The following is a 27,920-nucleotide window of genomic DNA, read 5'->3' as shown; positions in this document are numbered from 1 at the left end:
ACTGCTTGACCGCGAGACCGATTTTATACAGTCCACTCATCCGGAGGAACAGATTCGTTGCCTCTAGACCTGGCGCATCGACAAAACATCCGATGTCTCCGGAATCAAAGGGTTTTCCCTCAAAAAGCATCAAATTTTCCTTAGTATGCTATGAAAGCTTGATGAACATCGTGACGCCATACGTCAGGCAGCTACCACGTGGTTGAAATATTTGCAAAAAATACAATTTCTCTATGCAAAGATTCTGAATTCGACTAAATAATATCAGGATTGCTCGGAATGATCATTTTCTAGTTAAAAAAAGGTTTGCAATTAAATATTCCAGCCGTTTCTCACCCACGTGGTAGCTGTCTGACATATGGCGTCGCGGTATTCATCAAGCTTTCATAGCATGCTAAGGAAAATTTGATGCTTTTTGAGGGAAAACCGTTGATTCCGAAGACATCGGATTGTTTGCCGATGCGCCAGGTCTAGGGACAACGAATCCATATGCTCTCTTTGGGAAAAGTGTTCTCCAGACTATTTCCCATAGACCTGACCATACCAGAAGTTGGCGCGTGATTTTCCCAGGCCTGTAGGAGCGTTTGAACAAAAAGTTCCAATTTCCCATAGTAATTCCCATGTAAACTTTAACCCTGATGCGCGCAGCCAGTTTACAACCAAATGAGCTGATATTTGGCATGAAAGTCCCTATGGGCATGCCCTACAAGGGGAACCATACTAAAACTTGATCCGAGAACTTTTTGAAAAACGTACCCACCCTACTGTGTATTTAAGCAAAAGTTTCTCTTAAACAAACAATGAATGCTTGTTGTACTCAACCTAATTGTATATTTTTTTCAATTATGAGTATAAATATAGCTGTTTTCATGTTAAAAGTATCAAAAATGCTGAAGCCGTAAGAGATCATAACTAATAACAAACTATAGTTAATTGTACTTAAAAGAAGCATCATAATCAATGTTTGAAATTATATTTTATAAGAATAAATCAATAACAAAACATTTTTTGAAAATAAACATGCGTAGTTTTATCAGTAACTGTAAACAAATCTATGAAAAATGTGTATCAAAATTACTTTTTTTAATCATTTTATTGTTTACAGTTGTTCTTGAAACGTTTTCTTGTTTTTTTTTCGGAAATAAATGTGTTTAAATGTCCGTTAGTTTTGTTGTTGTATTAAGCCAAATTTGTAAACAAAACATGTTTGTTTATGATAGAAAATCCATCTTTTATTCATTATATCTATCATAAGGTGGGTCTCGTGGCGCAGGGGTAGCGGCTTCGGCTGCCGATCCCGATGATGCTATGAGACGCGGGTTCGATTCCCGCCTTATCCACTGAGCTTCTATCGGATGGTGAAGTAAAACGTCGGTTCCGGTTTCTCCTGTCTCGTCAGAGGCGCTGGAGCAGAAATCCCACGTTAGAGGAAGGCCATGCCCCGGGGGGCGTAGTGCCAATAGTTTCGTTTCTATCATAAGACCTCCACGATGCATCAAAACACCAAATATCGGTTTAATTTGATATAAAAATAATAGTTTTCCTATAGTGGACCCGGGTCCACAATCGGATTATGGGCCCGGGTCCACTATAGGAAAAGGGGGTTCATAACAGGCAAAAAAACATTTTTTTTCAAGTGGCTATTTTTCTGCTCAAAAACAAATTACTGATGAAACAAATAGTCAAAAGTGTTCAAAAGACTTCAGATTTCATTGTTTTGTACAAAGGGTTATGAAAAAGTGCTTAAAATATTGAAAAATTGTGAAAAATGCGCGTCGGCTCTGCTAGGGGATCCACTAATGGTTAAAATACCCTACGGAGCTGGAAAGAAACGCGGCCAAGAAAAGACGCTCTTGAAAATTTAACAGTTTGGTTTCTGATTCCTGAAGAAAAAACAGACTGAAAACATGAGCAAAAGCATTTTCTTGCTTTGATAATAATTTCCAGCAGCAGAACAAGCACTTAACAGTATTGCAACATTCTGTCTAAAATTAGCAAAACATCAATGAATTCAAAGATTTTGTTTTAACAAGAATTTGCGTTTTTTTCATTTTTCATTATTAAAACGTAATTTTTTAACGTTTTTTTCCTGGCGATGGAAAAATTCACAAGTAATCGTTTTGTTTTATTTATGTGACTTAAAATTATGTGTTTTTCTTTTTTTTTAATCAGTCAAGATTAAAAAAAATGTTTTAAGGTCCAGGAATCAAATTTCTGTCTACATGTCTTGCTACACGTCGAATTTTTTTTTCAAATTTTGAGGATTCAAAACCATTTGGAATCAAGTAAATAAAACATTCTGCTTATCTGTTTCATGTTTTTTTTATAAATACTGAAGTAATTTTTTTATATTTGCGACTCAAATTTGATTTTTTTTAGTAGATTTCAGCTAAAAATATTTAAACAAAATTGAATCTTTGTGAATTGATTGAAAAGTTTATGTATCAAAAATAAATTGTTATTTTTTCTAATATTGCGTTTGAGGGCAAAACAAAATATCAGCGCTTCTGTAGTATCTTGTGACTAGTCCTATATTTTACGGCATACGTGTTTCAAGGTTCATTATTGCAGATTGCAGCGAATTTTAGACAATCAGCACCTCAAACTACAGTATCACAGTATGAATTTCGGGCCGCTGAACCCGAATATGACCATGAAAATCGGTCACGGTGACCCAGGAGCATGTTATCCAAGATGGCGTCCAATATGACGAAGAGAGAATCACAGAAATACCCAAGTAACCAAACAGCATTATTTTGCAGTCGGTTTTGGACTTCATATTTCTGATTTCCAGCTGGCCTCTACTGTTGTTGATCCAACCCTGCACAAAACGTCAAAAAATTGGGAGAAGCAAAAATGTTGCTCTCTCTACCTCATTTTCGTCCCCTCCTTCCATTCTTTTAAAAGATTTGTTTACTATAGACGTATCCAGTTTGAAATGGCCGCTAGGTGGCCAATGGTGTTAGAAATGACAGCTTCCATGTGTTTGAATAAGGGAGCTCAGGAAAATTCAATTTTTAAGCAATAAAATGATTATTTATGATAAAAGTATTGATTGATTAGGTGCACAAAATGTGTCTAGAATATTATTAAAATAAAAACTGTTCGAAAAATTTGCAATTGAGATAAGTACACCATTCGATTCAGCAGGAATTTTGGGCACCAAAAATATATAGTTTTCATATGTTAAGTGTTTCATTTTAGAAGAAAATTAACAAAAAGTATGAAAATCGAGACATTTAGTATGGGAGCTGTCAAATCTCTCACCATCAAAAAGCAGCGTTGAGCTTTCGCTGGATTTGTCTATTCTTTGTTACCGACGCTGCTGACCATTGGATATTTTCGTATACAGTAGTTGTTTGTATTATGTAGGGGAAATTCTCGTATGTTTGGCAGGTTAAGCACTCGCTCCTAACTCCGTCCAATTTGCTGAATTTCACTATTTAAACAACTTATTTTGCAAAACTTTTGATAAAAACTTGCTTGCTCACTTCTTATTGAGCTATTTATAACTTGATTTCAATTGAAAACGCTTTTAATAAGCTTTAATTGAATGTCAAAGTTCTGACCTGCCAACATTAGAGGCACGCTGGAATTAGATGCTGTTCCCCTATAGGCAATCAAACGTCAAAATTAACCCCCACTAGAGGGCGCTCAAACTTGGGGTGATGTTTTCATTATAACCTACAGCGAGTAAATTGGTTTGAAATTTGAAATTGTTTTATTTCATCATAAAATCGACATTAAAAGCAAATTATACCATTTTCAGGTAAGAAATAAATAGCTTAATTGATATAAACGAAAATATTTTTGTGATGGTCGATTTAACCTGTTCATTATCTGATTCAAAATAAGGGAATGTTTAAATCAACCAAAACATATTATCGCGGGCGTTAATAATTAGAGTTCACGCGCGCTGATATGACCGCAGAAGAATGGCCGCATGACAGCCGCAGAACAAATTTTTGGCTGTTGTCAAAGGTTGCCTTGAGTTTTTTGCTGACTTTTCGAAAAATATTCAAAACAAATCAGGTTGACAGCCAAATCAACGCTGAATTTCAGTTCAACCTGCTGATTTTTACACAGCGGTAGTTCGGCGGCTGTAACCTCCTGTCAGTCACAGCGAAGGAGTAAATTGGTTTTATCTCGCAATCGAGAAATTAAATGTGAGAGTGTGTGCAACATGGAGTTAAACTTTCTGTGAAGTTGCTGTGAAGATTACCATGGCACTTTGAAAAGTTTAACTCCATGTTGCACGCACACACTCTCACATTTAATTTCTCGATAAGCAATAACTAATCAATTGAGAATGTAGAACACGGAACCGGTTGTTGCGTTTGAAACGGAATTTGTATACGATTCTAATTAGATTCCGTTTCAGAATTCGGATTGATTTGACTGGGCGGAAGCAACTATCGATAAGGTAGATCCACCCGCCACCCGCGGTCGAAGTAGGCGGCTTTGGTTTTTTGAAAATTTCTCCACCCATGCGTCCTTTCGCAGCGCAGCTGGCCTGAAGTTTGGTCGCGTCTCTTTTCCTTCCGCGTGGATTTTTTAATGTGTTTTTTTTTCATTTTGAAAATTGAGTAGACATCGTGAATTTAAAAATAATCTTTTTGTGTTGATAACATCGTGAGATTAAAATGCGTTCCGCCGACATCAGTCTGGTAAAGGCCAAGCTGGGGCAGCGCTTGAACCGGCTGCGCCGGAACGAAGATCCGGACGAGCAGTTCCGGCTGCTGAAGCGCTATCTGTCACATTTCGTGAAGCTGTTGCAATGTGGCGGGCGGGTCTTCGAGGGGTCCTTTGCGGACCACTTGCAGCTGGTTGTGGTTGGTTTTTTTTGGTGAAATTTGAGATTTTTGTTTCTGGAGGTTTTGAATTTTTCAGAGTCACTTGACCGACCGTCGTCGCAATTCCGTGGACGTGGAGGTGCTGGCCGGGATCATCAAGACCATTTGCGTGATTGGAAGTATAACGGCCGTTCCGTACCAGACGATGCTGGTTGCGCTGCTGCACCTGTTGGAGATCTTCGACCGGATTTCGGCCAAGGAGACGGTGGCCAGCCTCGAGATTTGCCAGAACCATTTGTATTAGCAACGTTGTTGAAATTTTGTGAAATTGTTGGATTTTAATTTGCCGATTTGTGTTTTTAGCAACAAGTTGATCCATCAGATGCGACGCCTGGGCTATTACTCGATCCACCAGCAGCTGGTCGAGTTGGTTTTCGTGTGTTCGCAGGCGTTTGGCGATTCACCCGAGCGGAAGCGGTTCATGCAGCACATGGGCAAGTCGATCGGAGGTCCGTGGGACGTTTTGACCACCTGGAAGCCGGCGCAGTTGGAAAAGGAATGTCGCAGCTTTCTGGTGGATCTGCAGCAGCAGTCTCGCATCACCAACGTGTACTCGCTGCAGGTCGAGAGCTGCTCCGCGGGCAAGTCCCGGCTGGTCAAGTCCAGTAAGGGCGGTGAAAAGTTGTGGTTGGACTTCAACTACAGTCCCCGCACGATTAACTTCACTACGGTCATTCAGGAAAAGCAAGATCCAAACGGCACCTTAGAGCTAGAAATCAAACACCAAGACATTACCGGCATCGATCTCATCAGGTAGATTTAACGCTCTTTTGTTTATCAACAACTCACTCAGTTCTGTTTACAGCTATCGTCTGCTGAAGATCACCTACAAAGACATCCTCGTCGCCCCAAGGAAGCTGAACGTCGCCAAGTCAGGCTGGCTGGAGTTCCAACTCCCCGTCGATCTCGACCTCCAGCACTTTATCGACGAAACTCTGCCGCAGTTTCGAACGGGCGCCCTCACGACAAGCCAAGAACCTCAACTACCCAACGACAGTCACCTCGAAAACCTGCTAAACATCTCGATGCTGGAGTCCATTGAATCGGAGCCAACTGGCCAAGCCACCACCAATAGCAACCTGGACCAGTCGCAGCGCCTGCGTGACAATTGCGACACCATCGAGCGCCACCGGAACATCCGGCGCGAGCTGCTGAACGAATCGAGCGAGAGCAACAAGGAGAACGAAGTTCCAAATCGTAACGGAGTTGGCGATGTACGCGTGGTTCTGCAGGACGTGCAGCGGTTGCGCGTGTTCGATCCACTTCGGACGGAATGCCAACAACAGCAGCAGAGGCAACAACAACGGTCACCTTCGAAGCGGGAACGGGTTGAATCTGGAAGTGATTCGTCAATCTGCGTTTGGTTGCCGACTGAGAAGGAGAAGGAAAAGTCGGCGAACGTGACCGAAAACAGTTCGAGCAAGAAGCGAAAGCTGTTCTTGAGACAGAGTGTGGAAGAAGATTTGAACGAGAGCAAGGACTCGCAGCTGCAACGCAACAAGTACGTAGAGGGCAAGCTGATCAACACGGTGAAGCCGCTGAAGGCCATCGAGGAGGATATAGTTCACTTGAGCAGGTCCGAGGTGCTGGACGTGACCGGATCGTCCGATTTGATGTCCTCGGAAGAGTTGGAGCAGTCCGTGCAGGCGTACATCGAGAATAACGGGACGTTCGGCATTGCGCAGCAGAAAGTGCTGGACAAGAAGTTGGAGCAGAACATCCGTAAAATTAACCAGATGGTGGACCGATCGGCACTGCGATTCTTCAAGCGGGACCCGGCACCGGAGAATCCGTACGACTTCAACGAGCCGGACGACGGTAGCTCGAAGAAGCGCAAGGGACGCAAGTCGGTCTCCGGCAAGAAGCGCAAGCCAGCGGGCGAAGCTAGCAAAGCTGCCAAAAATACTGCGAACGCGTCACGGCGACGTAAGTCTACCAAGGAAGTGAAGCCAATTCCGGAGCCGAGTCGGTTGTCACTGCCCCGAGCCAAGAAACCAATCAAGATCATCGACCTGAACAGCGACGACGAAAACGAGGACGTTGGCCCGGACACATTCCAGCACCTGCAGATTTCCTCGATCGAGCCGAAGAACGAGGCCAAACAGCGCGCCAACACGGTGACGGTGGCCAAGCAGCTCTTTGCCAAATCTACGCCGATCAACGACAGTCTGGGCGGAATTGAGCAAATTGCGCAGGACTCGCGTAATGGCAAAACGTTCGTGGTCGAACCAAAGGCGGCTCCCAAGCGAGAGCGCGTGCCTCTCGTCGAACCGACCGTAATGCTGCGGCGAGACTACAAGAAATCCCAAAATACGAACAGCTTGATGGTGGAGAAGGCTGCGGCGTTGATTTCCGCCGAGAAAGAGAAGAAAGCCAACCAGATGCCGTCTCCTGCACAGTCGGAGCACAGCTCCGAGGCTGCCATCTCGATCTTCGTCCCCGCACCGGGCCGCGTCGAACTCAAGCGTGCGTCCAAGCCGAGTGAACCCTCGCTGCTAACGGAAGAAACGCTTCGACAGTGCAACCCACCCGGAAGCAACGACGTCTCGGTGCCGATTTCGCTGGCGGCCAACGCCAGTGGAACCGCCCAGAATACGTCCACCGAGGGCGGATTCAACTTCCAGTTTGCCAAGCGCAAGTACATCCTGTCCAAGTTCATCTCGGAAGACAAAGAAGCGGAAAGCGAGCAGTCGTTCGCGAGCATTGCGGCGCCAGACTGCAGCCTGGACATTCGCGTTGGAACCGCCGCAGCTAGGCCGCCTTCCTCGCTGGGAGACGGCTTGCCCGAGCAGAGAAGTCGCTCGCAATCGCCGTGCTATCCGCAGCTGGTGGAGCACCAGTCGCCGGAGCAGAACAAGCGTAAGAGGGTGCGTAGCGAGGAGGTTGAACAAGTTCCGGTCGTTAAACAGCCGCGTCGACCTGCTGTCAACCGCGAGGTGGCGGCGGTGCCCAAGCCCGTGGTCATCTCGGTGACCCAGATCGCCACCAAAACGGAACGACCAACCAAGGTTGGCCGCACCATGCTGGACCGATTCATGGCCAGGATCCGCCAGGAGCTGGATCCGTCGCTGAATGAGTTGGAAAAGAAGGTGAAGCATTTGAACGATATCGGCAGTATCGTTCATCGCGTTTCCACCAATCTCCGCGCGAAGGAGATTGGCGAGAAGTGCGCCGCTATCAAGGGTTTGGAGGCGCAGCTGGACAAGGCGCACGCCGAGCTGGTGCAGATGGGCCGCGAGTTTATCGAAGCGTAAGTTTTAACTGTTCAGTGTAGACTTTTTTAATTTAACAACGTTCACAACTTTCAGCAACGAGAGCCAGGCCAAGATAGTCAAGAAGCTGGCCGTGTACAACGAGCGCAAGCGGGAGCATTACGAGGAGCAGATCCGAGCCGGCCAGAACGAGCTGCCGGCGATTGCGAAGGATTGTGTGCGTGATGTGTGGAACGAGCAGATGCAGATGCGGTTCAACCAGCTGCGGGAGCTGTTTAACAACTCGTTAATGTGAGTTGTGACCTGGTGGTGGTGGATTTCAATTGTACATTGTTGATGATATATTTACTTATCATATGAATTATGTACCGAGATTACGATTATGAACTCGAACATTATTTGACATTTCAGCGTTATGAACTATTTTAATTGTTACATTTTCTGTTAATTTGAATTATGTTTTGAAATATTTGAACAATAAATGAATTGAAATTATGAAAAACGTTCATGAGATTATGAGTATAATAGTATTTATATTAACATCCAACAAATAGTCTTAAAAGAATTACAGTCCCGACTGGATCATCTGAACTTCAATTTTTCGAAGTTTCGGATGATGAAATCATGAAAAAAGAAAATATTTTTTTTTGTGGTATTTCATTTTATTTTAAGGCTGTATGCGGAACTCGGAAGAAAGAATAACACCAATATTTTTTTTTAAGCGGTGCTTGTTTGCAATTTCTTCGGTAAAATATTCAAACAATGCGAAAAATTATAAACGTTAAACTAATTTTGTATTCGATATAATAATAAGGCCAAATCTAAAAAGGCATAATCTTCAAATGCTTTAAATAAAAATTTTACCAGCCTTAAGAATGTGGAGCAATTCTCTACGAAATCGGTCTTTTTTCTTCAATTTTAATTTTTGTATTTTTTAATCCGGCTGAAACTTTTTTGGTGCCTTCGGTATGCCCAAAGAAGCCATTTTGCATCATTAGTTTGTCCATATAATTTTCCATACAAATTCGGCAGCTGTCCATACAAAATGATGTATGAAAATTCAAAAATCTGTATCTTTTGAAGGAATTTTGATCGATTTGGTGTCTTCGGCAGCGATATGGACTACACTGAAAAAATACACGGTAAAATTTGGTGATTTTTATTTAACTTTTATCACTAAAACTTGATTTAAAAAAACACTATTTTTAATTTTTTATTTTTTGATATGTTTTAGAAGACATAAAATGCCAATTTCAGGTTGTGCAAAAATCACTGACCGAGTGAATTTTTAATCAATACTGATTTTTCAAAAATCGAAATTTTGGTCGTTTTCAACTTCATTTTTCGATGTAAAATCAAATTTGCAATCAAAAAGTACTTTACTGATAAAGTGCACCGTTTTCAAGTTATAGCCATATTTAAGTGATTTTTGAAAATAGTCGCAGTTTTCATTTTTTTAAATTAGTGCACATGTTTGCCCAGTTTTGAAAAAAATATTTTTGAAAAGCTTCTCTATATTTTGCTTATTCGGATTATGTTGATACGACCTTTAGTTGCTGAGATATTGCAATGCAAAGGTTTAAAAACAGGAAAATTGATGTTTTCTAAGTTTCACCCAAACAACCCACCATTTTCTATCGTCAATATCTCAGCAACTAATGGTCCGATTTTCAATGTTAATACATGAAACATTTGTGAAATTTTCCGATCTTTTCGAAAAAATATTTTGGAATTTTCAAATCAAGACAAACATTTTAAAAGGGCGTAATATTGAATGTTTGGCCTTTGTGAAATGTTAGTCTTGATTTGAAAATTCCAAAAATATTTTTCGAAGAGATCGGAAAATTTCACAAATGTTTCATATATTAACATTGAAAATCGGACCATTAGTTGCTGAGATATTGACGATAGAAAATGGTGGGTTGTTTGGGTGAAACTTAGAAAACATCAATTTTCCTGTTTTTAAACCTTTGCATTGCAATATCTCAGCAACTAAAGGTCGTATCAACAAAGTCCAAATAAGCAAAATATAGAGAATTTTCTCAGCTTTTCAAAAATATTTTTTTCAAAACTGGGCAAACATGTGCACTAATTTAAAAAAATGAAAAACTGCGACTATTTTCAAAAAAGTCACTTAAATATGGCTATAACTTGAAAACGGTGCACTTTATCAAAATTTCAGTAAAGTACTTTTTGATTGCAAATTTGATTTTACATCGAAAATGAAGTTGAAAATTTTACGACCAAAATTTCGATTTTTGAAAAATCAGTATTGATTAAAAATTCATAACTCGGTCAGTGATTTTTGCACAACCTGGAAATTTCTGAAAAGTTGGCATTTTATGTCCTCTAAAACATATCAAAAAATAAAAAAATTAAAATAGTGTTTTTTGTAAATCAAGTTTTAGTGATAAAAAGTTAAATAAAAAATCACCAAATTTTTTTACCGTGTATTTTTTTTCCAGTGTAGTCCGTATCCATACCTACAACTTTGCCGAAGACACCAAATCGATCAAAAAATTCCTTCAAAAGATACAGATTTTTGAATTTTCATACATCATTTTTGTATGGACAGCTGCCGAATTTGTATGGAAAATTATATGGACAAACTAATGATGCAAAATGGCTTCTTTGGGCATACCGAAGGCACCAAAAAAGTTTCAGTCGGATTAAAAAATACAAAAAAAATCGAATGACCGAAATCCTAGAGAACTGCTCTGTGGCAAAAATCGCTGCATTTGGGAATTTAAGAACTTAATTAGGTATTTAGGATTTAAAGAATTGAGGAATTTAAGAATTTAATAATTCAGCAATTTAGGAATTTAAAAATTCAATATAAGAATTTAAGACTTAAAGAATTCAAGAATTCATAAATTTAGAAATTTAATAATTGAACAATTTAAGACTTTAAGAATTTAGGAATTTTAGAATTACTGAATTATAGAATTTCAGAAGATTTTAAGAATTTAATTAAAGAATTCAAGCATTTAAAAATTCAGGAATTCAATAATTTAACAATTTAAGAATTTCATAATTTAAGAATTATAGAAAATTAGAATTTTAAAATCATAGAATCTTGAAATTATAAAATTTAATAATTTAATGGTTGAGGAATTTTGGAATTTTAGAATTTCATAATATAAGAATTTATGAATTTATGAATTTAAGAACTTGAGAATTTAAGAATTTAAAAATTTAAGAATTTAAGAATTTCAATAATTTCAAGAATTTCAAAAAAAATTAAGAATTTCAAGAATTTTAAGAATATCAAAATTTTTAAGAATTTCAAAAAATTCAAGAATTTCAAAAAATTCAAGAATTTCAAAAACATTAAGAATTTCAAGAATTTCAAAAATTTCAAGAATTTCAAAAATTTCAAGAATTTCAAAAAAAATAAGAATTTTAAGAATTTTAAGAATTAAAGAATGTAAGAATTTAAGAATTTAAAAATTAAAGAATGTAAGAATTTAAGAATCTAAGAATTTAAGAATTTAAGAATTTAAGAATTTAAGAATTTAAGAATTTAAGAATTTAAGAATTTAAGAATTTAAGAATTTAAGAATTTAAGAATTTAAGAATTTAAGAATTTAAGAATTTAAGAATTTAAGAATTTAAGAATTTAAGAATTTAGGAATTTAAGAATTTAAGAATTTAAGAATTTAAGAATTTATGAATTTAAGAATTTAAGAATTTAAGAATTTAAGAATTTAAGAATTTAAGAATTTAAGAATTTAAGAATTTAAGAATTTAAGAATTTAAGAATTTAAGAATTTAAGAATTTAAGAATTTAAGAATTTAAGAATTTAAGAATTTAAGAATTTAAGACATTTTTTTCAGTTTGATTTTCAGTCTAAATTTTTGAATGTGATTCGATTATCCGAAGTAAAATATGTGTGATGAAAATAATTTAAAAAAACTAGTAATTTCGACCTCCGTGAAATCGTGACAAATCATCACGGCTATGCAACCCTGCACCAACATATTCAAAACTCGCGTTCGCACTCACCTTCACCATCCACATACGCTGGCAAAAACAACATAATATCCCGACCTAACGAGCATACGCGGAAGTAATCCGCATAACTAACAACTTAAGTCAGCATAGAGTCTGGTGGTGTCCCCGTCGACGAAGTTCTGCACCATGCCATAACAACAGCAGACAACCCGGATGGAAGTGAAACCATTTCCGTGCAAGGTCGCCGGCTGCAAGGCCAGCTTCGCCACCGAGGACCACCTGAACGCCCACAAGGAGGCCAGACACGACGAGTCCGGAATGCTGAACCTGGAGCTCGCGAACAAGTCGAACCTGTTTGCGGACCAGACTCCGACGCCAACGCGGCTGATTGGCAAGTGCGAGGAGGTGGGCCTGTTTGAAGATCTGCAGAATGTGAACCCGTTCGAGGAGACGTTCCGGCGAGCGGTCGAGGAGAAGAGTGAGGGCGCGGCTGTTGAGGGTGGGGAGGTGGGGAAGGCTGGTGGGACTGGGGACGATACGCTGCATACGCCGCACGTCTTTCCGTTGTTGGAACGTCGCGAGAGCATTAAGGAGCGCACGTACAAACTGTCCAAGTTGGTCATCTCGAGGTCGGTGTCAAAAAAGGATGAAGTTGGCAGTGGTCAACCTGTGACAATCGCGGCGGATCTCAAGAGGAAGGCGAACGACGCTGGTGTCCTAATTGCCCCGAAGAAAGTCCCGGTGGCCATCTTGCCCAAAGCAACTCCAGTTCAACCCGACGCACCATCGTCAATATCCGCTGCTTCCAGTGACTCCGATCCGGACCCAGTAAAGGTCAAGTTGAAGAAGTACCTGGCCAGAAACGGTTCAACTCCAGTTGAGACTTCCAAATCGACGTCCAAGAAAGTCACTAAACAGTCTACAGATACTACCAAGATCACAAAGTTGCCCGACCGCAACCCAAGCAATTCCCACGAAGAAGACAAGGAAAAAACAGAAAAGCACGAGCGGTGGAAAGCTGCCGCAAAACGTTACCGGTAAGAATCTCCCCCAAAACCCCATCAAAACACACAAAAATCAATCCAACTCCAATTCCAGCACCCGCCTCAAGCAAAACCAGGACATGATCGCCCAGCGGAACGCCGCCCTAGAGGAAGAAAACGCCCGGCTGAAGGCTGAGGTGGTGCGGTTACGAAACCAGCTCCAACTGCACCGGGACTGTCCGGTGGCGCGTGCCTTACCAACGACGACGGCTGGTCCGTCGAAAGTGCCTCCGCCGATCGTACAGCAGCCGCAGCAGCCGGTGGTTGTGGGTAAAAATCCCGTGTACATTGTCATTGCTGCTGCTGCGGGGTCACCACCGCCTGGTTTGGTGGTAGCGGCACCGCAGAACCATCCTACGGAGAAGCGATCGTGAGCGCTGTTGAGTTTGTTGGTTTTAGAGAAATAAAGTTAGATTTTTAAAAAGATTTGTTGTTATTCGGCGGTTTATCAGTAACAGCGAGAGACCTATATTTTGCGTTGCAGAACGCACGATAAGCTCAGTCTGCGTAGAATTGTTGAAGGAGACGGAGTAACTTTGCGTATTGGTTGAACGGTGTGGAATTGATGTTTTGAGTTGATACAATTTGATTAACGTTATCAGTGGCATGTTAAGCAGGTGTTTGCTGCATAAGCAAATTATTATCAAAGGTACAAAGGAGTTTTCAGAAAAAATCGTACAACTATTCAAGTGTATTTATTAATTTCAGGTTTATGCTCAATATGCGATAGAGAATTCTGTTGATATTTTACTCAAATTAAAAAGGTAAGGCGTGCAGCAAAAGGTTAAATTCTTAGAATCTTAAATCACGGGTCCCCCACAGACCGTTTTTATGTAAAAAAAAATTCCACCCAAACCAATGATTGGACATGGTTCCTGGGACCATTCTGCACTTCTGGGCCGAGTTTCAAAATATTTGCCGGCAGAAATTTCGAATACGGTCAGTTTTAGTGTTTCGAGTAGAAATTAAGGTGAAATCACATGTAAAATGCGTAGAAAAAGATCAAAGTTTCAATGTTTTAACTCCAACACATTACTGGTCATGATTTTAAAATGTATTAGCATGTAGCAGAATGATATAAAAACGATTTACAGCTCTGACTTAGCCGGATTAAGCCTAAGTGAAGTGACTTAAGTATATTATTTACAAGTTTATGCCTTAATATCTAAAAAAAACTCCTACATCAAGTGATTTTAAGTCAAGGAAAACTAGATTGCACAAAAATAACTTAATATGGGGTGACTTTGAGCCAAGGGGTGACATTGTACCAATAAACGCATAAAGATTGCTTTGATAAGCTTGAATTTTATGTTCATTTATTTATTTGTAGACGTATTAATTTGGTCTATTTATGTTCCCACAAAGCAATTTGATGATATTGCTACGCAAATCTGCTTATTCTGTTTGAATAAAGCCTGTTGATTTAAAATTAAATTAATTAAAATAAATTTAAAATCTCCTGGAATCCTCTAAATTTGAAAATGATGCTCACATTTTTCAGTTCTAAATCAATTCCTACTGAAATCAATTAAAACAATCAAAATTTTAAGGAAATACATTTTGTGACGTGGCAAGTTTGTGACATTGCAATAATAATAAAATTGTTTTTTTTTGGTTTTAAATCGTTTACAAATTTCAACCTTACGAATGAAATTCGGAGAGTACTCCAGCTATCATTTAGCTCTTATATTTTTGTTGTCCTGTGTAATAATTATACTTAGCAAAAGTTTAATGACACAACTTCCCACAGGATTAATATTTCAAACCAACCAATTATTTTTCAACATTGCAGTTATCGTCATAAAATAACATTAAATTAATGTTGATACACTCATAGTTAGAATTCAATAGAACATATTGTTGATCATCAAGAACGTTCACTAATAATGTATACAACAAAACAAATCCTACTTCTGCCCGATGTTTGTTAACATGCTTGGCATATCTTATGAAAACATGAAAATAGTACAGTTAAATATCAAATCAAATCAAATTGTTCGCTCTACAACATTACCAGCCAAACCGGGGTGAGAGGTAACCACGTTTAACATTCTACCCGGTATAGTCAAGTATGTACATGCGAAGTAAGTTTTCAATGTAACTTGTGTCCTAAAACTCTTGTCGGGATCAAACGGTAAGGCTTATGAAACTAAAGCTTTATCTATTTTTTTTAGTGTTTCGTACTTATTGAACTTTTTATGGCAGAGGACAACATAATCTAAGAACAATATTTGCAACGATTATACTTTGCAATTCAAGCTTATCGAGCTTATTGTTAAGCTATCTGGCTATTATAATCGTAAAATTTGGTACAATGTCACCCCTTGGCTCAAAGTCACCCCAATTTAACTTATTATTGTGCAATCTAGTTTTCCTTGACTTAAAATCACTTGATGTAGGAGTTTTTTTTAGATATTAAGGCATAAACTTGTAAATAATATACTTAAGTCACTTCACTTAGGCTTAATCCGGCTAAGTCAGAGCTGTAAATCGTTTTTATATCATTCTGCTACATGTTAATACAATTTAAAACCATAACCAGTAATGTTTTGGAGTTAAAACATTGAAACTTTGATCTTTTCCTACGCATTTTACATGTGATTTCACCTTAATTTCTACTCGAAACACTAAAACTGACCGTATTCGAAATTTCTGCCGGCAAATATTTTGAAACTCGGCCCAGAAGTGCAGAATGGTCCCAGGAACCATGTCCAATCATTGGTTTGGGTGGAATTTTTTTTTACATAAAAACGGTCTGTGGGGGACCCGTGCGAGCGAGTTTTTCACCAATGTGTAACAGGTCGTATCGAGGTGCTCCGATTTGGATGAAACTTTCAGCGTTTGTTTGTTTATACATGAGATGAACTCATGCCAAATATGAGCCCTCTACGACAAAGGGAAGTGGGGTAAAACGGGCTTTGAAGTTTGAGGTCCAAAAAACCTAAAAAATCTTAAAATTGCTCGCATTTCCGTAAAACTTCATCAATTCCAACTCTCTTTGATGCATTCGAAAGGTCTTTCGAAGCACTTCAAAATGTGCCATAGACATCCAGGATTGGTTCGACTTTTTCTCTTAGCTTTTGCAAATTACTGTCAAAAATTGATTTTTTTAAAACCTTAATATCTTTTTGCAACAGCCTCCAACACCCATACTCCCATAGGTCAAAAGATAGGTAATAACATGGACTATAAGCCTACGGTGTTAACTTTTTGGCCAATCGCAGTTTTTCTCATAGTTTTTCGATTTTTCTGGAACAAACATTTTACAACGTTAGTTTTTGCCCTGTAGGCCGCCATAGCGGCACTTTTTGGTCTCAATTTTGTCATATTCGGAATCCTCGGACAATTTCACGTAAGTTAGAAGTATTGGAGTTGTAAATTTGATTGGGAAAATTGCCATTTTGAATGAATTAAAATATTTTTTAACAATTTGTTGGATTAGGGGTAAAACAGGTTTTCGCCTACTTGATACAGCATTTGACGTATTGATCATAGGGTAAATAAGATTTATTTCTTTTTTCAAAAATGTTTTATTTAATTATTTAATTTTTTATTTAATTATTTAATTATTGAACAATATTACCTAAAATTTATATGTATTATATTTAAAAGCTTATAAACATAATTAACTAAGTATTGACACAAATGATTTTCTTAAAAATTATATCAGCAACCTAAGTGATAGGAAGTTGAAAGTTTAATGTTTGAAAACCTCAAATCTGCTTTTAACAAGACAAACTATGACTATCAAAGTCACCCCGGTAGTCAAACAAAGATTTTTTTCAAATATTACATTGTTTTTAAAGTGCAACATGTACTTAAACTTTTTGTAAAGCAACTGTAAAGTTTAGCATGACAGATGAGAAAGTTTCACACCAAGTTACAAGCTATAATCTCCCTTTAAAATTTCTCCATTGTTTAATAATATTTGAACATAAGCTCTGCGTAAAATTTAGAACCTTTTTTCATTGTAACTTGTTATGTATCTGTGTCATTCATTTAATTTTAAGATAAGGTGTTTTTATTGCGAGTAATAACGGGTTGTCTTTTATGTTCTAATGCTTGAACAATTAGGTCGTAAGAATATGCAAATTGTAAATAGGACAGATACCTGCTAAAGATGCGTGAGTTTCCATTCAATATGATTAAAACACGTTTTCAAATTCAAATCCATTGTTTCATCATAATTGTTTAATTTCTGAAATAAATATTTTCCAAATTATAATCGTGGATAGGCCCTTTGGTTTATCAAACCGAGTTTTTGTAAGTGTGCGTGTTGCCGCCGTACGCCGCAATTCGAGTTGTCCAAATTTCAACCAATCAGAGTGTGGGTCCAAAATAGGTTCAGCGATGTCTCCAAAATACATTCAATAAGTCCAAAAAGCATCCAAAAAATGTTTTACTTGGAATGCTTATTACAATGGAATGGTTAAATTATTTTAAATTTTCAATAGTACACTTTGTTAAGCATAAATTAATGCACAAAACAATCCTGAAACGAGCCAAATTAGTTAGACCGTTCCAGAGAACTATGCGAAATATGTTGACGCTTTGCATAGTAGGTCCAAAATAGGGCCATATACCCTACGTGTCTGTCTCTATTTTTTAACCTTCACAACATTCGTCTCGTAGCAAATAATTTTGTATTTCTAGATGCTCCGCCTAAAGTACCCTTTCGACCCTGTTGGAAATATTCAGGCACGCGACATTCTCGTATGGAAAACGGAACCCGCTAGTCCCAATCACATCCTACTAGCGTCCAACGGAAATCTGGTAACAGTTTTGGAGCAAACCAACGGCCAGTGGGTTCAGTTATTCCACTGGGACATCCCAGCTCCCATCCTTCAATGGCATCAAGCCGACAACCTGCTGCTGGTTAGAGTTGACCACGGTTTACAGGTGTACCGTTTGGATTTGCCTAACCGGACGTTCATTTCGCTCGGTGAGAATGCCGAAATTGCGAGTCACTGTGAGTTTGGACAGTTTTATTGGGACAAGCGGGATACCGGTGCCGTAACCGTCGATTGGAGTGGCAAGGTGCAGTTCTACAAGCTGGTGGTGGTGGCTGGTCGGACGAGTTGTCCGATGCGATGGCTGCGGGATGACCATTATCGGGAACAGTTGGTGGACGGCGTGGATGGGGTGTTTGTACGGGAGATTCGGGAGGAGTTGGAGGTGGTTGTGGTGGTGGGACGAACGACGGGGATAAGTATTTTTACCTTTGATGAGAAGTATTATTTGGTAAGGTTGATGGAGTTTGGTGTTGGGGAATTGAATGTTAAGGATTTAGTTTTTGTACCGAACGATCAGGAGTTTCGAAACATTATTTTAGTTGGCGAAAATAGTACTTTGTTGTATCACTACCAAGATGAAGCCTACAGTAGAGTTGGTAAAAGTTTGAATCATTTAACAAACCTTACATCTAAATTGCTTTTATCAAATGCAGGACTATGTTTTGCAACAACTACCAGAGGAATGGTATGTCTTTGTACTGACGCTTGGGAATCTATATTGGACATTTCTGATTTGAAACCGGAAGATCGCTTAGCTCAAGTTCTTTGGGTATGCAACGACATGATCTTTGTCAAGTCCGCAAAAGGAAACATCTTCGTCACGTCGACTTACTCGATTGACAACCAGAAAGTAGTGAGTCAACCTGAGTTACCAAAAACCACCAGGAACTACCCTACCGTCGAATTCCCTCTCAACGAGTCCTTTTCTAACGAACCTCGCGTTCTCTCCCTCGCGGACATCGTAACGGTCAAGAGCTTTGCCGAGTGCGTCAACGTGAAAACCGGCAAGCTCTGTTTCTCGCTACCCCTGGTGCAGATCGTCAATCCCTTGGGTATGGACATCGTTCAGCGGCTGGACTACATTCAACCCGCGCGGAGATCGCGAGATCCTCAGGGAATTTTAGGTTGCGGTTGGAGGCTGGAGTTGAACTGTATCTGCCTGTTGGCGGAGGTTGCGCACGGTGCCCATCGGTACGTGTGGAATCGGAATGGGGTGGTTCTTCGTTTGGAGGGATGTGGACAGGGGAGATTTTCGGTGCAAGGGATGCCTGAAGCAAAGTTGTTCGTTGAATACCTTGGCGTGGAGGAGAAGTGGGTTGTGCAAGGGGATCGATTCCGGTATGTTTTTGGAGGGCAAGCTGTTCAGCGGACCGTTCGTCACGCAGATTACTCCGGGCCTGTCGTTGGAGGTCGGAATCTTGTGGAGAGAAGTGTGGCTTGGTATTTGACGGAAGTCTATTCGGATCAATATGTTCAGCGATATTCGTACGAATTGGAAGAAGTTGATGTTGAGCAGCATAGGGTAACTCATGCAGTTTTGATCAAGCAAATGACGGATTCTTTGGGAACATGCATCACATTTGAGTATGACAGTAAAAATTCTGGTGAATATCAGAATTACTTGTTCGATCACGAGTCAAATCTTCCTATTTTACCATTTTCTACAAAGTTCTTGAACAAACTAATGGTTGATTCAAAGCAGTTTAAGAATTGCTTCCTGTTCAAATACATTCTTCGAGATAACGTTCGTTACTTGCAAACGATCAAGCAGTTTGAAGAAATGATCAGTTTTTGTTATACCACTTCGATCTCTGCAGATATCCAATCAATTTCAATGATAATTCTTCCAGATAATAATACTTACGCTTTCCAATACGAACCACCAGATATAACTCAGAACATTTCCTCTCCCATTGAAGTTCCGGTGCAAGATCAACCAAAGCTGCATCAAACTTCGCAGAACGTGATTGTTTCGTACATCGGAGAACATCAACTTTGCGTTGAAATTTACGATCGTCAAGTCAAGAAACGGCTTAATTACTTCAAAATTGGTCACCGCAAACCTCTCACGTACATCTTGAAGGCAGGCGAAGATCACGTGGTGGTTTCTTTAGTGTTTGAAAGTGGGACCAAGCAGATTTCTCAATTAACCAGAACCGCTGAAGGTCGCTGGGAGCGAAGCCCTAGCGAGATTTCGATCAAGGATGACGAACTGTTCAAATTTGGAAACGATTTCGCGGTCATTTACAACAGGACTTCGCTGAAGGCGATCTACCGTTGGACAGAGGGGACTTTTGAGTTGTGCAAAATTCCGAAGGGCTTTGAACAGGTAGAAGACCTAGCCATCACTACGACAGATGATGCCTTCTTAATGTGCTGCAATAAGGCAGTTTGGATGGTTCAGTTTTGTTCGTGGAAGAATTGCTTCGAGTTTCGTGCCATTTGTGAACTCGATCCAAAGTTAAGAAACTTGAACGCCTTCGATGCCCTGGATTGCACAGAATCTGAGCGAAACGTGCTAAAGGAAGCGTTCCTGTCCTCTTCCATCTACGTGTTTCACAATGTGATTGTTGTAGCGGATTTGCAACGGGATGAATCCTGTTTCCACCTTGTAATTCAACTGTACCATTTGAACGAAAGTTTGCAGATCATCAAATCTGCAACTTTCAAGCAATTCATCACAAGGTTCGAAGAAAATTTCGAATTTTTCAACCAGGAGATTCACGTGGAATGCTTACTCATTGATGGCAAGCTTCAAATCAAGCTGAAGAACCTACCACGAGGTGTTGCCCCTTCCGAAGAGCAGACCCGTCAGTGCTACGAGAGATTGCTGGAACTGTTGGGGAAGAAGATTCGTGCTGGGTTGTTCCAGCTGCATCAAACTGGTGGAGGATTCCGGTGTGGCGATGTTGAGTATTTGTATGATGGGCAGGAATGGTCTTCCCAATTTGTAGAACGATCTTTTCCGATAGATGAAAGTCTTACATTCACTCGTAATGATGAATGCTTCTCTGTTAGGAATTCAACGGGAATGATTTTGTTTGAAGACCATCTACAGAAGGAAAGTACGATTCTTAGTGGCAAACACTTCATAGCATACCAAACTGAGTGTGATTCAAGGTATGTTCTTCTGAATAGTACTGTTAGTGATCGCTTAGAGTGTCACTCCTTGCCACGTGGAGAGCAAATCTTCACCAAAACTGACCACATGCTCGTTACCTTGAAACCGAGCAACGTAATCGGAGATGGTTCGATTTTAACGTTCCATAACCTAGCGCTGCAGCATGAGTTGCTGAACAGCTTGGTATTGCAGAGATCTTGTCTAACAATTGGAGAGGAATCATTCCAGAACGTATATCAGTATGCTGAACCGGAGGTAACCGCTGTTGGTCTGATATTTCACCGTACAACCAAGATTCCTCAGCAGGGATTCGGCTATGTGCGCTACGAGGACGGCGATCGCGAGGAATTTTACAGCGAATCCAACGAGCAAGTGCTCGTCCGCGATCACTCCAAATCCCCTGGAGAATCAAAAGCACAGAAGAACATCCTTTACGATTCGCGAGGGAAGCTGGAGATCGTGGACTGTTCGCCGTACTGCTGGGAAAAGCAACAGATTTGCTACTACGGGTTCGAAGAGTACGAGAGACTTCCGGAAGGTTGGGACTTTGGAGATGTGCAGGTCGTGCGAAAAGGATTCGCTGGCAGTGGGCAGAGTTTTGGTAGAATTGGGAAAGGCGGCAGGATCGTTGGTCACGTGACGCCAAAAGATTTGTCCGGAATGTTTAGGTTTGTCTGTTTGGTCCGTCCCAAGGATCGTCTCGTAGTTGGGGAGATCTCATCAGCAGTAACAGCTACGATTGGTGAGACGCAACTCAGTGGAAGAGTAATGCGCCGAAACAACAGCGATTGGTACACGATCGAGTTGGAGATCTTTGTTGAGGAATCCAACGCAACGATTACAATTTATTCGGATAAACCGCTAGAAATTGATCACTTCTGGTTTGCCCCACTCGATTTCGAGTTCAAAGCAAAGATTTACGACCCCATCGACGGCAGCATTGCCGGGGAAATTGATCGTTACGGACGGTCGAAGCGCTTCTTCTACGACCTTTGCCAGAGACAGGCAGTGGCCACCGACTTTGATGGCAAGCTGGATTCGTTCGTTGCCTTTGCGGGGAGCAGCACTGATGGTTTGAGGTTGAAGTTGCAGGTACAACCGAAACGAGGGTTTGTTGAAAGTTTCGAAGGCTTTTCACAAAGGTGGAGGGTAAGATCCAGTTCCGGGTTGAGTGTTCAACCTTATCGACTGTTGCATGTTGGGAATGACGTTGGGCTGATTTCGTTGATTGAAAATGTACCTGATAATGTTGGAATTGGATTTGGTTATTCATTACACGAAAACTCCAAATTAGAACTAAATTTTGCTTCTCAAAACATTCATCTACAAAGATCGTTAGAAGACGTTGAACTTGTTGTAGATTCTTCCAATTTCAGCGTTCCATGTAGTGGAACAATACTCATACTTTTCCTTGAAGATCGATTGGTCATAGCCCTTGATGGTTCTGTTCTACACGATCAAGTAGCACCTATCCAACACCCAAACCAGGTTAGCATTCAACTTTCAGGAACACTCCAACTTGAAATGCTCCGTCTAGCCATCGATCCCCTGATCCGCGTCCAATATATCGACGCATCCGACTGCGTGATCCAGGAGCTCAAGATCATCAACGGCTCCGAAGTAGACATCCAAGAATCTGTCTACGATCGCCTTCATCGACTTGCCTTTCAAACAGTTTGGACACGCTACCAGTGTCCCCCAGCATCCCCGTTGATCCGTTACTACGAGGAGTTCATCGAGAAATCGAATCTCTTCGAGGACGGAACCATGCGCGGTCTAGTCCACGATCTCAATCCAGCCTTCTCGGGCTTCCCATACTATCGCTACCACTACGAGAACGCTCCAGTTGCGAAGCAACTACAGCGAGATATGCCCGGAACAAGCGGTGATCAACAGAGAACTTCCCGCTGCAAGGTTCCGGGCGTGCTGGAGCGAATGTACCCTCGCGAGGAAGGTTTCAGCGCGGTTTGTAGGAGTTCGCGTGTCAAGATCAGCGATGATCGCGGCAATACGGTGGCGCTGTACGAGGAGTTTGCTGGGGCTAAGGCTCGGCTGAGTAGCTTCGCGTACGACGGGGATGGTAGGATGATTGCAAAGTTTGCTCCGCTGTATCACGAGAGGGTGGAGACTTTGCTGCGGGGGGATGGTTGGAAGCTGGATAGGAATGATCAGCTTCAGCAGCAGTGGGGATCGTGGTACGAGTATGATCGGGAGGGTAGGCTTGTTGAAGAGCGTGGACCGGATAAGGGAACTGTGAGGTATCGTTACGAGGGGAAGTTGCTTGTCGAGAAGCAGCTAGGTTCGGCTACGGTGAGGTATTCGTATGATCGAGGTGGTGAACTTCGTCGTACCAGCTCCGGTGGAAGCAGTATTGAATATTTTGTAGGGAAACAGCTTCACGGTTCTGCAAATATGTGTTTAAAGCGTAGAATTGTGTCTGAAGGTGTAGAGGAAGTCAGCATTTACGATTTTGATGAGAATCTTCTAGAAAATACTGTCAAGGTGAATTCAGTGGTTCCTAAAGAGGTGATCATGCGATTTGAATACGTCAAGAAGAAGCTGTCTGAGGTCAGGTATCCAGAAGGAAGTGATCTTCATTTGATCTACTCCTACGATCCAAGCGGAAGATTGGTTGGTATTGGAGATTCTGGGAATCCCTACCGATTTATTCGCAATAGCTTCGACGCTAACGGATTACAAACCAGTCAGATTCACTGTCAAAGCAATGGTGAATCATTTGCGAGGTTATTCGCTTACAACAACGCTTTCTATCCAACAGTCTATGAAGATCCGTTTATGAAGCAGAAAATAACTTACGGAGAGGATAGTTATGGTGGTCTCAACTATGACTACAAGAAAGTAACAGCTATCCAAACTGACAATACGTGGTTAGATAGATGTGACCCAGGGGCAGTCGGCTTGAACACGGAAAGTTTTTCAGGGGTTACAAGATCTGAGAAGGTCTACGACCTGTTGCAAGAGAAAGGAATCGTTGACAGCGATGGAATCGTTACAAAGTCGTTCTATCCTGACTTGTACCCTGGACTACCCATGAATTTGACCTCTGACAATGCTATACAGAAAATTTTGCTGCATAAATTCCCCAAATGTTGTGGCTATCGCTGTGATTACGGCATCGATAACCAGTTGATCCGAGCAAAATATTTCACAGGAGACGAGAAAGCCCGAATGCGAGCTCTGACCGTTGATAGCTTCAACGGCTTAGAAGGTCTAACGTCTAGCTCTAGAGATCAAATTTGGCGAATGCTTGTAAAATTGGGAGTTATCATTGAGGACAACGTGCAAGATCATATCAGAACATCACATGGAAAGAAAGGAAGGACTATGCTCAACGAGGACATCAAATGTTTCCTGGATAAGGGTGAAGATCTTGGTATCTATTACAATCAAGTTGAGAATCTTATCCTGTATGCAATCGCCTACAAAATGGAAATCACCCGCGAAGTATTCTTCGACTTTTTCATGAAGTGGAACAGTCCAATAAACTCACAAACCTACGAAAAGAAGCTACTATCAATCGGTGATTCAATCTGGACAATGCTCTCCACGAATCGATTCCTAGACGATTCCTGCCTGCAAGCACTGTCCCCATCGTTCCGTGAAGCCTTATCCAACTACGCACCTCATTTCCGTTCAATCGTCCGGATTCTGCACGAGGCCTTTGCGATATCGCTGGGCACCTCCCCAGCGGACGTCGAGTCGTACGATATCGACTCCAACGGCAATCACGGATGCTTCCGTACGGGATCGCTATGGTTCAGCTTGAGCTACTCGCAGTGCGGCAATCGGCTCGAGTCGGTGACCGTTGAGGATCCCGTTGAGTGCGGACCGTTCCGTGTCCGGCACGATGAGCGGGGTAATGTCGTTGAGGCAAGGCATAAGGGGATCGCTGGGATTGAGTATGATATGTTGGTTAATCGAGCGAGTAAGGTCATTCTGGAAGATGGAAGAACTGTTCAGTTTTGGTACAATTCTAGAGGTGAACGCGTTTTGAAGCGAGTTGAACACCTTGACGGATCTGTTACCGAGCGAGTCTACGCCCGAGACGACAAAGGTCGCTGCTTAGTGGATTACAATTCCAGCTATTCGAAACTCGGAGAGCTTCAAGATCAAGTGACGACATACTACATTTACGACGATCGAAGATTGGTCGGCTTCAAGCGGGACAACCTGTACTACAACGTCCTAACAGATCACGAGGGCTCTATTCGTTTGGTACTCCTCAACGGCCAAGTTATGGCGGCTTACGACTACATGCCCTACGGTCAGATCATGCGTAAATACGAGGTAGACGGTCGTAGCGGAACGATCTTCCGTTTTACCGGTCAGGAGTACGATGAAGAGCTAAAGCTGTACAACTACCATGCTCGGCTGTACGATCCGGAGTTGGGTCGTTTTCTTCAGGTAGACCCGTTAGAGCAGTACGCCAGCCCTTACAAATACGCCGGAAACTCCCCGTTGGACATGGTTGATCCCGACGGACGGTTTGCGTTCCTAATCCCACTGTCCATCGTCGGAGGTGCCTACTTGGGAGGACTGATCTACAACAGCAGTGCCAAACCGTGGGAGTGGGACTGGCACAGCCGGGGAACGTATCTTAGTATCGCTGGAGGTGCTGCCACCGGAGGAATATTCTCAGGAATACTCGGCTTAGCCGGAACCGGTCTACTCTTGGGGGCATATCTCGGTGGAGCCAGCGCGGAAGACAGTTGGTTCCCGCGCGATTGGAAGTGGGACAAATCAACCTGGTTCGGAATCTTCGCTGGAGGTGCCTCAGGAGTGCTTCTCCCTAACTCTTGGGCCTCCCTGGTGAAATCGACCAGCGCAACCCAGAGCACGCTGGCTATGGCGATCTTCGGAGGTGTTGTGTACGCCGGCGGTAATTACGCGCTAAACTGGCGAAAGTTCAAAAGTCCGAACCCCCTAGATTGGGACTGGAGCCACCCGGGAATCTACTACCGAATGTTTGCCGGGCTCACCATGTCTATCAATGTGGCGAACAGTGCGTTTACGTTTGTAAACCTGCTCGATCAGATGACGGATTGCGTGAACGTTTTTGGGGTGCTAGAAACGGCCAAGGATTCTGCAGTTGTGGACGTGGAGCTTTCGCTGGAAGCGTTGGCTCAGAATCGAGCACTTTTAGAGCAAGCTTTTCCGCATGCTATCAAAGCGTTGACGTTCTTTGTTGCCTTTATGAAGTAGATAGGATATTTCATCCTTCTAACTTCATTTTCATCACTTTTGAGTTAATGATTCGGTATAGTTCAAAACCATGCGAACTTGCAGAAAAATCTTTACATATGCACCACCGTCATCTGGGGAGAAACGGGGCTACAGTTTGAATTAGAACAGCGATTTTTTAGAGCACTTAAATGTTTGAAATACCGTCATCTGGGGTGAATCGAGAATGCAGTCTGAATAGGGACAGTAGTTTTTAGAGCACTTAAAGCTTTTAAATTTGGAAATGGATGTACACATTTTGTTAGCCTGAGCCTGTTATAACTGAAACCAACCAGAAAAATCAAAATATTGTGCTCCAACATGGTTAAATCTGCTGTCCCAATTCGTCCCATGTGTCCCAACTGACCCCAGTTTACGGCAATTAACTTCAACAATCCCAAAAAAAAAAACTGATAGCCCTGAAATGTCCTATGTTTTTCAGTCATGTCTCTTGCATACATTATACAGTCGACTCTCTGGCTGTCGATCTTCTCGATGTCAATATTGCTCCATCTATCGATGAATTCTTCAGTCCCTTCAAACTGCATACTTCGATTGGCTTTATTCCTCGATATTTTCTCTTGCTTGAAGGATCTCGATAACCGGAAGAGATTTTTAAAGCAAACAGAATCCAAGGGACCGTCGATTAAGATCTTAATCGACGGTCCCTTGGATTCTGTTTGCTTTAAAAATCTCTTCCGGTTATCAATATTGTCACTTTCTCATGGCTTGCATAGACATTTTTCTTGGCGAAACGAAGCTTTGAAGGGTGTTTGACATTAGTTTGTTTTTGTTTGCTGGACGTTGCCATGATTCTCTCCCATAGCTGGTTACCAAGAAAAACATATTTTCAATCGAGTCTTCATTTTGCATCGTTCTGTAAACTGATGATTCTCTTCCTCGACGGTCCCTTGGACATTGACAACCACAGAGTCGACTGTATACATTTTTTGAAATTTAAAGAAAAATAATAATATTGGTTTTTATAAACCAAATGTGAAGAATTCTTTAAAATTTTCTTGGTGTCATCAAGTTCCCTCATTTTACAACAAAGGTGTACTTCACTCTTTGGGCAATTACTGTCAATGATGGTTCTGAATTCAGGATCCAGAAATAGTAAATTGAAAAGATCACGATATGTAAAATGCTTCTACAAACAACACAAAGGAAACCATTTTTTGATTGATACATTCTGAATCAAGATTTGAATGTTTTCTTAAACAAACAAGGCCGCCAAATGGCCGATGGGGAATGATGCCTTTCAGAACCTTAAGGTGAAGCCGTTGATCATTTTCGAAGAAAATTAATCATCACTATAAAAAATTGCGTATTAAATTCAATTTAACGAATTTCAGCACCAAAAGGAATCAGGATGTGCCGGTTGTTGCCTTCTTGAAGCCACTGAAGGAATTTTTGATCTAAATCAATTGTGCTTCAAAATTTATATAATTTTGTGGCACAGTCATTGACGTCCTAGTTGGCAATCATTGATTAATGACGATTTCCATATATCTTTATATCTTTGAAGGAAAAATGATGACAATGATGGAAGTCTTCACGTTTATAAAAATAATTATTTTTTTAATTATTACGAAATGCTAGGATTAAAATTTAGAAAAGAGTTTTGAAAGGTCCTAAAAATTTATTTTTCTTTGTCTAATTTTTGATTATCGAGCTTTAGTATGAACCCTAGACTACTTTG

At 41.0% G+C, this 27,920-nt stretch overlaps 3 protein-coding genes across 3 annotated transcripts; all 3 read left to right on the top strand.

Moving 5' to 3' along the window:
- Positions 1-4,425: 4,425 nt before the first annotated feature.
- Positions 4,426-8,502, top strand: LOC119767672. Its single transcript, XM_038256796.1, has 5 exons — positions 4,426-4,832; positions 4,891-5,090; positions 5,157-5,606; positions 5,659-8,103; positions 8,162-8,502. Exons 1-5 carry the CDS (start codon positions 4,644-4,646, stop codon positions 8,358-8,360), a joined length of 3,483 nt encoding a protein of 1,160 aa, XP_038112724.1. The 5' UTR covers positions 4,426-4,643; the 3' UTR covers positions 8,361-8,502.
- A 3,515-nt stretch (positions 8,503-12,017) lies between these two features.
- Positions 12,018-13,481, top strand: LOC6036449 (cyclic AMP-dependent transcription factor ATF-2). Its single transcript, XM_001846448.2, has 2 exons — positions 12,018-13,057; positions 13,119-13,481. The coding sequence occupies exons 1-2, from the start codon at positions 12,234-12,236 to the stop codon at positions 13,435-13,437; spliced, it is 1,143 nt and encodes a 380-aa protein (XP_001846500.2). The 5' UTR covers positions 12,018-12,233; the 3' UTR covers positions 13,438-13,481.
- Positions 13,482-13,558: 77 nt separating this feature from the next.
- LOC6036450 lies at positions 13,559-26,396 on the top strand. Its single transcript, XM_038254301.1, has 3 exons — positions 13,559-13,712; positions 13,772-13,827; positions 17,717-26,396. Exon 3 carries the CDS (start codon positions 17,717-17,719, stop codon positions 26,198-26,200), a length of 8,484 nt encoding a protein of 2,827 aa, XP_038110229.1. The 5' UTR covers positions 13,559-13,712; positions 13,772-13,827; the 3' UTR covers positions 26,201-26,396.
- Positions 26,397-27,920: the final 1,524 nt, after the last annotated feature.

This window comes from Culex quinquefasciatus, chromosome 2 (genome assembly GCF_015732765.1).
Source record: "Culex quinquefasciatus strain JHB chromosome 2, VPISU_Cqui_1.0_pri_paternal, whole genome shotgun sequence".
Taxonomy (NCBI): domain Eukaryota; kingdom Metazoa; phylum Arthropoda; class Insecta; order Diptera; family Culicidae; genus Culex; species Culex quinquefasciatus.
Note: the sequence above shows the minus strand (reverse complement) of the source record. Positions and strands in the feature narration are given on the sequence as shown.